Consider the following 13,894-nt stretch of genomic DNA (forward strand, 5'->3'; position numbering starts at 1 on the left):
CCGATTATTAAATGTAAATATTTTAAATGACGCAAATGTGAATTCTTCAAGAACATAAATGAGTTTTGTCATCAACAGCGAAGGTGTGAAACGTCTACGATGTCGTTATGATGTCATTGTTCTTTGATTCGATGCTGAGCTCTCGAAGAATCATACAGACAATAACTACAGTTCTTTGTAGCAGGTGAAATTATGTTCTTGGTGTTTTTAGTACATTTTTTCATTTGACAGTGTTTCAAATCCTTTAGTATGAATGAATGAATGAATGAATAAGGGATCAAATGACAAGACACCACTAACTGATACAAGTCAGGACCAGAGTCTGCGTTTACGTCTCCAAACAACATAGAAAGTCCAACAATAGAGAAGAAACTCAAACAACTTTCACAATCAAATCTTTAAACCTTCATAAATCACTGATAAACACAAGTAAAGACTAGTTAAATAGTCCATCTTCTCGTCTTCTCCAGGATTCTCAGACAAAGTGATCAAACTTCAACACATCAAAATTAAACAGCTGTTAAATTTTTACGTGATATTGTCTGCACACCAGAATATTTCAGGGTTTTCTGGAGTCTTTACATCTGAATCTATTGACCAGCTCTCATCTGTGCTACTAAAGATCTTTATCTTCTAGACAATCAAAACATAACATCTGATTCAAGACACGTTCACACCGTTTTTCTTCTGGTGTGAATTAAAGCTTTCTTTACGGTCTTCATCACTACTAGAACGAGCCAATATATTAATATAATAATAATCATAATTAATAACATCTCTTGTCTGAAACTGACAAACCCACATCAGATCAGATCAGATTAGATTTGTCGTCTAATCTAAATCTTGTTCCTGTGTTTCCAGCTCTGGTGGAACCTTGTAAAGACTCTTCAGGTTGTTATTAGTGTTCAGGTGAGAACAGGAATTGAAACCCAGTAGTGGAAGAAGTATCCAGATAATTGACTTAATAGATAAACCAGTACAGCAAGGTAAAAATCAGAAAATTAAAGGCCCCCTTCCTCCTAAAGTTTAATGTTTGTGTTTGTTTTGATTCATCTGCTGGATCCGGTTTTAAGGGCCTACGAGCAGGATTTATGACATCACAATATTGTGGAGCCAACGTGAGAAGTTTAGAGGGAAAAATCACTATTTGGTGGAGCTGTTAACAACTCATAGACATGTGAAATGTGACCCCGACTACACACTGCTTTTTGTAAGACGTCAAAAGCCAAAAAGGTTGGAAACCACTGGTTTCATCTTTAACAATGTGTTGTATTTTAAAAGCTTGTTATATTATCCATTGTGTCAAATCTTCATCTGAAAAGTAACTAAAGCTGTCAAATAAATGTAGTGGAGTAGAAAGTAGAAAGTAGCATCACATGGAAAGTATTTGAGTAAATGTTCTTTACTTTCCAGCACTGTTGAAACCTTCTGATGAACTCCAGTCCAGTTGAAATGAAACTCCCAGTTGACCTTTTGCCCCCTGGCTCTGATTGGACAGTCACACAGTTACAGTATCATGTGGAGCGCCGCGTTGACCTTTGAACCCTCAGGCACAGGGACCGATCAGATTACTGCCGACCCGTCCTTCACGGATGTGGATCTGATTGGTGTCTGTTATTAATCTGTGGGATTGGGAAGCTCTTAAATCTCAGACTGGAGGTTAGACGGTCGGAGCGGCTGTGATTAACCGTTCTGCTTCTCCCGCTGCTGTAAACTTCTGCTCTATGACAGTTTGATTGCAACTAGTCTTAATTAAGCCCCATTGATCAGCCGCCATCGACTGCTTTCACTACCACACACTCAATAGATTGTGCCGGAAGTTCATCAATCGTAGAGCCATGAAGTATTTAGTGAGCTGCTGATTGGTCCGAAGTGAAACCAGAACATCCAGATTTTGTTCCAGACGTAAGAAAATCTCATTTATAAACACATCCTCCTGTTTTTATTCACATTTTCAATTTGTGCATTAAAAGCAGCTGAGTGGAAACATTTGTAGTTAAATCATGATGAACATGAATCATGTGACCCAGAATGTGCGAGACAAACTGGTTTTGAACTTCCTGTGAGCAGATTGAACATGTAAGAGTCCGTTCTGGATTAAAAGCTCTAGCTCACGCTAGAAGAGAGGTTAGAAAAGCTGCACCACTTAGAATAGAAACGTTCCCTCAAAAGTTCAGTTATTCTCAATAATTAACAGGTTTAAGTCGCTCACACTTCCTCAGGTCGTCAACTAAACACCCGCAGAGTGTGACGTCAATCAGATGAACAGTTGTCAAGGAAATGGAAGGACAGACCGACAGAGACTCCTTCCTCCACTAGAGCTGCAACGATTAATTGATTAATCGCCAACTATTGTGATAATTGATTAATCAGTTAGTCATTTATTGAAGAAAAAATGCAGAAATTCTCTGGTTCCAGCTTCTTAAATGTGAATATTTCCTGGTTTGTTTATTCCTGTCTGACAGTAAACTGAATATCTTTGGGAAACATTTTATGGACCAAACGATCAATCCATTAATAGAGAAGATAATCGATAGATGAATCAATAATGAGAATAATCATTATTTGCAGGAGTACATACATATGAATAACAACTGAATCCTTCTGTCACTTTAATCTAAGTTTTATGTTTTAAGTCACATTTAAACCTGCAACAACTGATCAAATCAATGAAGCCGACCAGCTTCTCCTCCATTGGTCCATATTAGAATAAAATGATCCAACAATAAAATTACTTCAAGACCTCATGTAGTTTTATATAGAAACATGTAAATACAACAATTTAAATTATTATGCAAATTAAACAAAAAAGCTAAAAGCTTTTTTTTTGTAGATTCTTGATATGAAACAGAGCAAACTGCTCAACAACACTGTTTACATATCATCAGCCTGTACGTTGATACGACTGACATGTTGAGAGCCGATGAGACTCAATCAAAACATTGAGCTGAAACACAGCTGATGATAATTCTACATACGATCTTATTCACATTACACACGTTTCATTTGATCCATTGTTATAAAATATAGATTATAGCAGTTTAATGTATTTAACCTTGAAAATATTAAAATCTGTCTTAAAATGTACCAAAACATCATTTCTGTGTAACTGTAAACTCCTCCTTTTATCGTTAAAACTAATCAAACTATTCTTGTATTTTAGAGAAAAATCTAACGCTATATCAGCAGCTATTAATGTTTTCAACATAAACACAGAATATTTTTAATATGAATCCCTCAAATATAGTTTTTGTGAGTAAAACGTGAACTAAACGGGACGTTTTACAGCTTAAAAAACTCCTCAAAACAAACTCTGAGTCCTCCCTAAACACCCAAACAAATACACTTTATATACCTTCATGCTCCTTCACAAGCTCCGCCCCCCCCCTAAATTTCACAGACGTGCGTTGCCATGGCAACGACCAGAAGTGAAATATGGCTGAATCCAGAGCGATGTGTCAGCTGTAGAGTCACGTCTGTTCCTCTTTATATTAATATTGGTCACATGTTGGTCTCACTCTCTGCCTCCCCCCCACTTCTCACTCGGCGCCCCCTGCTGATTGGCTGGAGTAGCGCGCACACCAAGCAGCCGTCTAGCAGAGCGCCAGGAGATCCACAACTACTGACTCTACCTTTAATACGAGCTCAGATCTGTGTTAATAAACTAGTTTTCTTAGAAATGTCTCTGTATATTAATTTAAACGATGCTCTTTGTGGTTTCTAGAGGGAGATTATTCCTCTGTCGGTTCTTCCCATCTCTTGCTTTATATATATATCCCTCTTCATCCCTGAATCATCCAGAAATCCTCCTCCTCCTCCTCCTCCTCCTCCTCCTAAACATCCTGCTACATCCGCTCCGTGGTGATGCTCCTATTTATAGCAGCTTTTGGCAGGCAGGAGTCGGCGCTGTGCCTCCTCCTCCTCTTCCTCCTCCTCCTCCTCCATAACAGCTCTCAGAGAGACGAAGAGGAGGAGGAGGAGGAGGAGGAGGAAGAAGAGGCTCTCTTCAGGCAGACAGTGTCATGACTGGAAACCTCCCCGCTGCCTCCTACATCCACGTTTGTGCCGCTCTCATCCAGAGTGAGTGGGACGTGTAGCTGCTGCGTCCATTCAACCTGGATCTGTTTGTAGTCTTCGTCACCACCTTCCTCTTTTGTTTTTTACATCTTTTAAACTTTTTATAGCAGGCACAATTCAAATATAGCTCAGGAGTGAGCAGCCATCTTTTTTTGATCTTGTTTGGCAGCACAGATGTACTGTAGTCGTTGTTTTTTTTTAGCGTGTGTGTGGGCGACCAACCTGTAACCTGACAGCTTCACTAACTTCCTGCTCTCAGCCGGTCGTCCTGGGCTTCCTCGTGTTCCTTCGAGTGTCGTGACGGCTCAGTTCAGCCCGCAGCCTCCTGATGCTTCTCCATCTGCCGCTCTGTGGTCATGCAAAATGCAACCAGAGCTGCTGCGTATGTTTGTGTGTTGAGAACAGTGGCGGAAGAAGAACTGCAGTAAAATCAATAACTGATATATTATTATATATGACATCATTAGATTATTAATACTGAAGCATCAGTTACTGTTGTAGCTGCTGGAGGTGGAGCTAGTTTATCTGGCTGTTGCACTTCGTCGTACGTCAGTATGTCCGATACCAGCGAGTCTCAGCTCTGGTCATGTGATATGTCACAGTCATGGCGAAGGGAAAAATGTAGGTTTCCTTTGATGACGTGAGGAACAAGTTAAAGGAAAAGCAGATTTGTTTGCTGCTGATTTATGCAAAGAGTCGATGAGATTTATGAATGATGGATGTTTGAAATTTGATTCAGATATTAAATACAGAAGGATTTATCGTTGGTTCATGTTTAGAGCTGCAGCAATTCAACGATCAATCAATTAATCATCGTTTCAGCCATTTTTTTCCAGCAAAAATACCAAATGTTCTTTGGTGACAATTTGGTGTTTTTCTTTGTCATATATGGCAGTAAAATGAATATCTGAATTAGTCTGATCTGCAGGTTAATCGATAATAAAAATCATTTCAGTCATATTGTAATAATCAGACAGCAAGAGAAATAAAATATGATGTTATTCAGGCGTTAAAATCCCGGTTTCCTGTTTCACCTGATAAACCGAAGCAGATTTTGGTGAAACGTTCCCGGGAATACCAGGATGATTCCCAGTATTCATCCCAGCAGAGGGATAATCCAGTCGTTGGTGTTTGTAAAACTGTCAGTCGCCGCATCGTCTCGTTTCAGCAGCAAACTACAGAACGTTAATCTGCTCGTTCGCCGCCGTGTAGACGGACAGCGATGGACGCCGCCGTGACGTCAGACGTCCTTCACATGACCTCCTCCCTCCGCCCAGTCGTCCCGTCTGAGTCTGAAGGTTTCCTGTCATCAGGATGAAGGATGATATGAGATTATTAGCCGGTACCACCCTGTTAACATGACGCGGTCCGCGGTGATGGCGTCGCCGGTCGGAGGTCAGTTCATCTGACGTGCAGGATGATAATCTGCTTCCTGTGTTAATCTGTGACCTCTGACCTCAACATGAAAGTAATCCTGTTTTAATTAAATCAGTAATTAAAGCAGGAATTACTCCAGTCGCAGCTCAGCCTTCAAACCAACGTCTGGAATAATAAAATTGTAAACGTTGAGCTGATGTTCTTCTTCTTCACCATCAATTAAAACCTAAAGTCAGAGTCTCAGTGTTCTGTAGATTCTTCTGTAACGTTCACCAGTGAAATCCTGTGATTGTGTGAAGCTTCAGTTAACCAGACAGACTGAATGTACTGAGTCAGACGTCGTCCAGTAAACTGACTGACAGCATGTGATTAACACCCGTCTGCAGCCTGTTAACGCCGTGACGTTTGTACATTTTACAGCTGAACTCAGTAGAGGCTGCAGCGCGGATCCGATGACTCGTTCAGGTGTTTGGTGTTTATCTGTCACTCAGTACGCAGACAGACACTCTGATGTTCCTCAGATTTTGTCATGAAAACTGTCCAGTGAAAGAGTTACCTGTCAGACCGTCTGACTTCCTGTTTACACCTCATTTGTCATTAGTCAGTTGAATACAGAACAGACCAGAACTAAGGAAGTCCTGTCTCAGACCAGGTCCACACTGAGTAACCTGTAATGTGTTTTTACATCACTGTATTGGTACTTTTCCTGCAGTAAAGCATCTGAATACTTTGAATACTTCCTCCATGGGATTCAGAACAATATTGTCTATTAATCACTGGTTTAACTGATATATGAGAAGCAGGATGAATCATTTGTTTTAGATGTTTTTCTTAGCGTAGTGGACTCTGTAACATCTCCCTGGGGGCAGGAGCTGATAGAGAGGATTGAGGAGATGCCGTCAATCCTCCAAGATTTCCTCTCTCATGACGATAAGTTGTTGTTTTACAGCCTGATATTAAACTGCCGAGTCCGACTGTTCTGTGTGATTGTAGTTTTTGCTGAACTGAAGCGCAGGTGTTGCAGAGACGTCTGAACAGCGTAGAGACGAGTTTTCATGATGAATTAAACTGTACAGAACACAAACCTCTGATGAGTTATTCATGAAAAGAAGCTTAAACTGTCCGGATCAAATACACACAGCAGATTACATCAGTGGTGGGCGCAAATGGTGGCCCGTGGGCCAAATCCGGCCCTCCTGCAAAAATATTTGGCCCCTTGATGAAAGTTTTGACTTTCACAAATCTGTTAAAAATAAAAGGCTCATGAAAATCTCAATGAATATAAGTTGGAGACACATTAATATCATTAATATCATTAATATCATTAATATCATTAATATCGAGCTGTTTGAACGGCGCATGATGCTGAAATTACGTCTAATTAACGTTCCAGAGATTAAATTTATGTGTAAATTCCAAAAATGTTTTAATTCCAGCACAACAGATTAGTTCTTCATAAACACATACAGGTGTCAGTGTAACCAGCATATACTGGTGGATAAAACCAGCATATACTGGTGGATAAAACCAGCATATACTGGTGGATGTAACCAGGATATACTGATGGATAAACCAGTAGTCATTTCTAGCCAGATAAACTGTATCTCTGTTAGTTTTTACTCACTAAAGGTAAAAATGACTCGTTATCAATTATTCTGAAATGAATTAAAAGAAATAAATGAACCACATAGATTTATATTACTGCTGCACAGATTATCGGCCCCAAAATGAATTAATCCTGAAAACTGGCCCATAGTTGAGCCTAATAGCTGATCCTGGATTATAATCTGTGATTATAAACTGGTTGTTACTGGAAAGCCAGTTCTCTCGTATATTTTTTGTGTTTTTGGTCTCGTTGTACTTGTTGTTCTCCCAGAAACGCTTCACAACCTCCTGTCAAACCAGAATATGAGGAATGTTTGAAGTACTGGTTGTGTTCTGACAGTCTGGAACAGTCTGGTTCCTGGTTCTGGTTTGATTCTTTATTTGAACAGAAAGTTAAAACAGAGAATAAGAGATCATAAGTGTGTGATCCACTGTTAGGATGCAGATGATCCAGTTTCAGCCCAGTATAACCAGATGAAACATGACGCGGCCTCGCTCCGCTGCTGTGGGATTAAACCAGTTTCAGAACCACTCAGGTGTGGAGATCATGACCCGTTACTAAAACCACCAGAGACCTTCAGGATCTTCTCGTTAGAGACCCTTCTGCTTAGAGACTGAACGATGAACTTCTACTTCATGTAATGTACTCAGTCACATGGAACGCCGTATTGATCAGATCAATACTTACACCAGCTGGTGAATCTGCAGCATAAATCAGACTTGTTTGTTCTGCCTTTATTAATATAAATATATTCATGTTTTTGGATAATGAATATATGTATTGATAAAGCTCTATTTTATCTCTACACTATAATATTTCTTATACTATTTAAATTATATGGATGTTACTGCACATATTATTTTTATATATATATATATATATATATATATATATATATATGGAAGTGTTGTGATGCTGCTCATATAGCTGATGAAGGTCGGACAGACTGAAACTAATAAATATTCCAGCAGTCAGTGAGACAGTTTGCAGGTTTTTTTATTATTTAACAGCTTCTGGAGCTTTTTAAAGGTGCAGATAGAAATGTGTCACATCCCATAATAACTCGTTCACACCGTCTTTAACGAGCGTCATCTGCTCCGACTCCTCACACTCTCACTTACTGCTTTAACTGATAAACGATACAAGACTCACTGATCAGTTAATGACGGCACATGTTATAGGTTATTGATTTATATGTTTATTTATAGGGGATGTTGCACATTAATCAACACTGAGGTTTTAACAACATTGATGTAAATGTGTCTGTTAATATTCACACAACAGCAGTGGATCGAAACACCCACATTTATTCTTATTTTCTTTTATCAATTTTCTGAAATTGTGGTTTAAAATGTGCGCTACATGTGGATGGAAACCTGAGTAGCGTGTACTAGAGGTGTGCCCGAATACAAATACGTTATTCCGCAAAGCACAAATAGTGGGTTTTTTATGAATATTTGTTTCATACAAATATTTTTAAAATTATTTGTTTTGGGGAAGAAAAAAACGAAACATGTTAAATAGCAGCGAGCAGGTCGGTTATAGTCGCTATCTCAGTGTCTCTCCTCTGCTCCGCTGTGACGTCTATCAGCAGGTCTCAACGAGGGGAGTCACATCCACCTGCTGCATGACGCACATTTCTTAATTTGGACATCACTTTAATTTTCTAAAGTTAAAAGCGTAATAAAAATAAAAACAGGATTTTTAAGCCTCTTTACACTTTTATTCAAATACAAATACAAATAATTTTGCTGCCTCAACAAATACAGATACAATTAAAGCTGCAAGCAGCGTTGGTCGGGACCTCGCACTCTGGCCCGTCGGGATCAGATCATTTTGCTTTTTAAAAATGAGGGATATTTCTTACAAGTGTGGTGTGCTTTTATTTTGAAAGTTTGATTGACATGTGTACTGTCAGGTGTGTGGAGACAATAAGTAACTGCAGCTGGACACAGAAAAATACTCATATATTTGAATGGAGAGTGTGAGTGAACCCACATCTTTTTGAACATTTACTGCTTCCACATAGTTTTAGATACAAACTTCATTTGAACTTTAAATGAATCACGAGACTTTGACCTACAAATCTTGAATTTACATGTGTTTTCTATCTTTTATTGTTTTTGAGATATTAGAGTGTGAGTTTTAAAGTCTTTTCTTGCTCCTCCTGTGATTTTATAATGAGTGTGTATTGCGGAATGTTTCACAGCACTGAGGGAGTGACATCACCAGGAGCAGTTGGAGAGGAGGATTTTAGAGTACGCTTCTTATGAAATACCCTCATAAATCTCATGACTTTGGCCAAATCTAACATTAAAAATCATATTTTTGTAGGAAATTTCGTGGCAAATCCATTGATACAGGTTTGAAAGTGGTCAGACTTATAGTTTAGACGTCAGAAGCCTCTGTTTGACACAAAGTTCATGCCCATAGATTGCCATAAATTACCGTTTGAGTTATTACAAAGTTTTTAACAACTTTTTTCAGCACAGTGTCATAAGTCATGTATGAAAGATTGAAGCCGATACCATTAACGCCCTCGGAGGAGATAGCATTTGTTCGGGGGCTAAAATTGGGGCGAAGTCTTATTTTGAAAGGCATATTGCGGACTTCCTGTTGGATTTAGGTCAGGGGTGTCAGTGTATGATTTGTAGGTCTTGATGAGACGAATAATTGAGATTTGGTTTGATCTCTCTACGACATTTCTACGGGTCGTGGCGGCCATTTTAGTTACATAGGTAGCGCTAGAGAGCACATTTTGGCACTTTGGGGGTTAATTTTTACATTTTATCAAATTTTTCACAGGACCTGATGTGTGTACCATTTGGAGTTTTTGAGCATGTTTAGGGGGTCAAATTTAGGGTTTAAGTGGTGTAATAATAAAGAAAGAAACAAACACATGAAAACAATTGTTTTACAGTCGTCCTCTGCCTTTTGGACTCGGTCCCTAAATACAAACACTGGGCCGTCTGCACATCCGTAGCGTGTACATGAGTGCTGTTCAGCCAGCACGTCTCCAGCATTTAGTCACGTTCACACCTCTGAATCTGTGGGAGTGTTTGTGCTTCATGAATTAACCAAATGTTCAGTCAGTCGGCTCGCAGCCTCTCAGCTGATGAACGGACATGTTGCCCTTCACACGTCGTCTGTCTGTTGGCTCCCAATAAACCAAATGATGTAAAGGCTCAGTTCACACAAATCACAAAGTAAACACATCCCTGCTGGTATGAAGCCACCAGAACAATAAAGGGAATTAAATTTAGTTTGTGTTGCTTAAAGTTTCTAAAACTTTCTATCGACTAAATTATGGTTAAACAGCATTATTATTATTATTGGTTGAGATTATTTTCAGGACGTTCATGCAGGACCTGAGAATCCTGGTTATTCAGCTCCTTTCTGATCATTGACTCAGTCACATCCAGTAAATCTGTCATTTCTGTACCAACTGAGTTACTACAGTAAAGACAGGAAATCACCAGCAACTATGTTTCATAATTGATTATCCATTTAAATCATTTTTTTAAGCAAAAATGTCAAAAAATTATCCTGTTTCAGCTTCTTGAATGTGATGATTTGATTATCTTTTGGTTTTTTTGGCTGCTGGTTGAACAAAACATGTGAATTATGACGTCAGATTAATCAATAATGAAAATAATTGTTAGTTGCTGCTCCAGTGAGGATGAACCCAGTTTGGTTTCTTGCTGTCAGCACTGTTATACATTTACTGGACTGGTTTAGATCATTTAGACTGGAGTCACTGCTTTTAGATATTCAATGAAATACCTGACAAGTAAATGTATTTCATAGATACAAGTCCCAATAAAACCAGAGATATTAAAGGGATTTCTGCTAGTTGACACAATCATCTCCCAAAATATATCATCATTAAATATATCATGATGTCATCCGAACACTTTGGTGGATTTAGCTTCTCTATTTGAGTCCAAGCTGACGTCTTTAAACGTCTTGTTTTCTTCGGCCAACAGTTAAAAACTTAAATCTATTCAGTTTGCAAAGATATGAAACAGTAAATCCTCACATTGGAGAAAATGACACCAGAGAATAGTCTGTATTTCAGCTTTTTAAATGACTCAAATGATTAATTGATTATTATAATTGCTGCTGATTAACTTTGTTTGCTCCGATACAAACAGGATGTTTCTGATAGGCCGTTTTCAGAAACGTCTCCGTCAGTCTCTTCAGCGAAGGTCAGATATCGAGTCGTTTCCCACGGTCCAGCAGGAATACGGTAGAGTTGCCATGGTAACTCGGCTGCAGACTGTTCTGGTTGTTGCTGTTTTTATCTTCAGAGAGCTACAGAGGTTTTACTGAAGATGCTTCATACCGCTGGGCTTTGGTTTCAGGATGACTACGGCTCCTCAGAGGGGACATTTTTCATGTTTGACCAGTAAATTGTTCCCTCAGTCAAGATGAATCATCCAGTACTGAGTTTCTCTGGAGTCGTACCTCAGTCTCTGGTGGGGGGCTGCATGTGGATGTGTGTTGCTTCAGTCGGTGGTTGCTAAGCGACGGCTCTTCTCCGAGCTGACCCGCCCGTCACAGGAGCGTAACAGCTCAGCCGCCAAAACCCGCCGGCTGATCCGGCCCGCAGCCAATCAGGCGGAGGATAATCCTGTTCAGACGCAGATTAGCGTCTCTTTGAAGTCTCTGCTGAAACTTTGAGAGCGGCGTCGCAGGTTTCACTCATCTGTCCGTAAAGCTGGATCAACGTTTGTCTCAAGCAAACGACTAACGGTCGTCTGAGATAGTGACAGTTAATCTGGTAATCGCAGTGTTGCAACGTGTGTTTCACTTAAAGGGGACATGATGCTTTTAGTGGTTTCCTGTTATTTATTTCCTGTTCTGATGTCGGATGTTAAACATGGTCAAAGCTCTAAAACGTGAGGTGAGCATGTAGAAATGATTCCTGCAAGTCAAAAGTCAGGGCTTCAACCTGCTCGAAACGCTTTTTTCTACCTCGCTGACGTTGGCTCATCGCACATGCTCATAAACAGCTGTGCTGTCGTCTTGGTTGCTAAGGTGGTTGCTAAGGTGTTTCCATGTGTTGTTCACGTTGTCCAACATGTACGGATGGATTTGAGAAGTTGACATTTGGAGGAAAAGAAGTGAAATCCTGCTAATATACTTTGTTTACGTAGCCTCCGGAGACGGAGGAAGCTTCCTGAAGCTGACCAATCAGAACAGAGTGAGCTTATCAGGAGGCGGGGCTTAAAGAGACAGGAGCTAAAACGGCCTGTTTCAGACAGAGGCTGAACTGAGGGGCTGCATAAAGGACCAGTAGAAGATAAATAAGCAGTTTTTAACTGGGAATCAGCAAAGATATTCCAGTATAGAGCTGGAAATGTGAAGAATATTCAGCACGTTTCTCTCATGATTATCAACTCTCATCTGTGACAGAATAAATACACAGCGTGACATCTGCTGTGATGCGAAACATCAGTATTTTCACTTTCATAAATAACTTCAGTGATCAAGTGACCGAGGGATTAACTGTTTGCACTTAACTCATCAATAAATTAATCCATTTACACCCATTAACCGTCGTAATTGGACGTTTTCTCTCCTCCTGGTCTGCAGCGGCGTCCGTCACTCAGTCTGAGTCTCGTTACGTAACGGCAGCGGGTTCAGGACAGTCGAGTCATTCACCTGTCAACATGAACCTCTCTCCTCCTGAAGCCATGAAACAGATGAGTAAGACTCAGATCTGATTCATCACCATGTGAACGCTGCAGCTCTGCTCGGTCACAACAGTCTGTAAAGGAAAATATCAAAGTTTATTCCGACTCCAGTCTCAATTGTTTCTATCAGTGATGAAGGACGAAGGTGAAACGAGGTGGAATGAAAGCGCGCGGCGCCTCCCACCTGTCAGACGGCTGCTCAGGGCGTTAAACCCTCTCAGCTTGGTAATCTCTCTTCGTATTCGTGTGTCTCCTGTTTCAGAAGTACAGGCACCACGATGAGGACTCGTCCCCGCAGGACCAGAGCTCCCCCCAGCTGACGGAGGAGGCGGCGGCGGGAGCGGAGCTGGTGCAGGTAGCGGAGAAGAACCTGTCCCAGATCGAGAATGTGCACGGATACGTCACCCACGCTCACATCTCGCCCATGAAGGTAGGAGAGAGAGAGTCTTCTGTCTGTAGTTGATGACTTTACTGGCCTGAATGTTAATATGATTATTATACGACTAAATACATTTAGACAAACATGGTTTCACATCAGGATGAATGAAGTCAAATACTGAGATAATTGTGTTAATTATAATAAGATAATACAGTTTAAAGTGAGTCTTTCAACAGCCAGTAAAGTCAAACCTTTTTATCTGTTTTTCTGTCTTTGTTTACATTCTCTCGCTGTCTGTTCATACATACATACATATATATATATATATATATAACCTGTATATATTTATTAATGAATATCTCTCTGTTCATCTGTTCATTCACACACATACATACACGGAGGGAGGATGAGGCTTGTTGCTTGTCTTTGTTGCCTACATGTGATCCATTAAAACATTGAAGCTGCTCTGAAGCGAACACACACACACACACACACCTGTACACCTGCTCCTACTCATACCTGCTTCCTGTCATGATGTCATCACACACACGGTCAAATTCCTCCAGTCAGGATGACGCTTTACTCGCTCTGGGGTCAGTACCTGGTCAGGGGTTGTTTCTGACATCTGAGGCCAAATTTAACTTAAAAAGGTGATTTTTTTTTTTCTTCATTTTGTCACTTTAACATTGTTTTTCCTGCCTATAAGTTGGTATTTTTAATATCTGTCCATAACAAATTTTATGAGCCGTAACTGAG

At 40.0% G+C, this 13,894-nt stretch overlaps 1 protein-coding gene across 15 annotated transcripts in view; it reads left to right on the top strand.

The window, feature by feature from the left end:
* dlg1b (discs large MAGUK scaffold protein 1b) overlaps nucleotides 1–13,894 on the top strand; it is a 135,560-nt gene that overhangs the window by 57,939 nt on the left and 63,727 nt on the right. For all 15 annotated transcript variants that reach the window (XM_067606914.1, XM_067606915.1, XM_067606916.1 and 12 more), the window contains one exon: nucleotides 13,022–13,189. In XM_067606914.1, the coding sequence (XP_067463015.1) occupies nucleotides 13,022–13,189 (168 nt within the window). The remainder of the gene's footprint in view (nucleotides 1–13,021; nucleotides 13,190–13,894) is intronic.

The sequence above is a fragment of the Thunnus thynnus genome, chromosome 12 (assembly GCF_963924715.1).
Source record: "Thunnus thynnus chromosome 12, fThuThy2.1, whole genome shotgun sequence".
Lineage (NCBI taxonomy): Eukaryota > Metazoa > Chordata > Actinopteri > Scombriformes > Scombridae > Thunnus > Thunnus thynnus.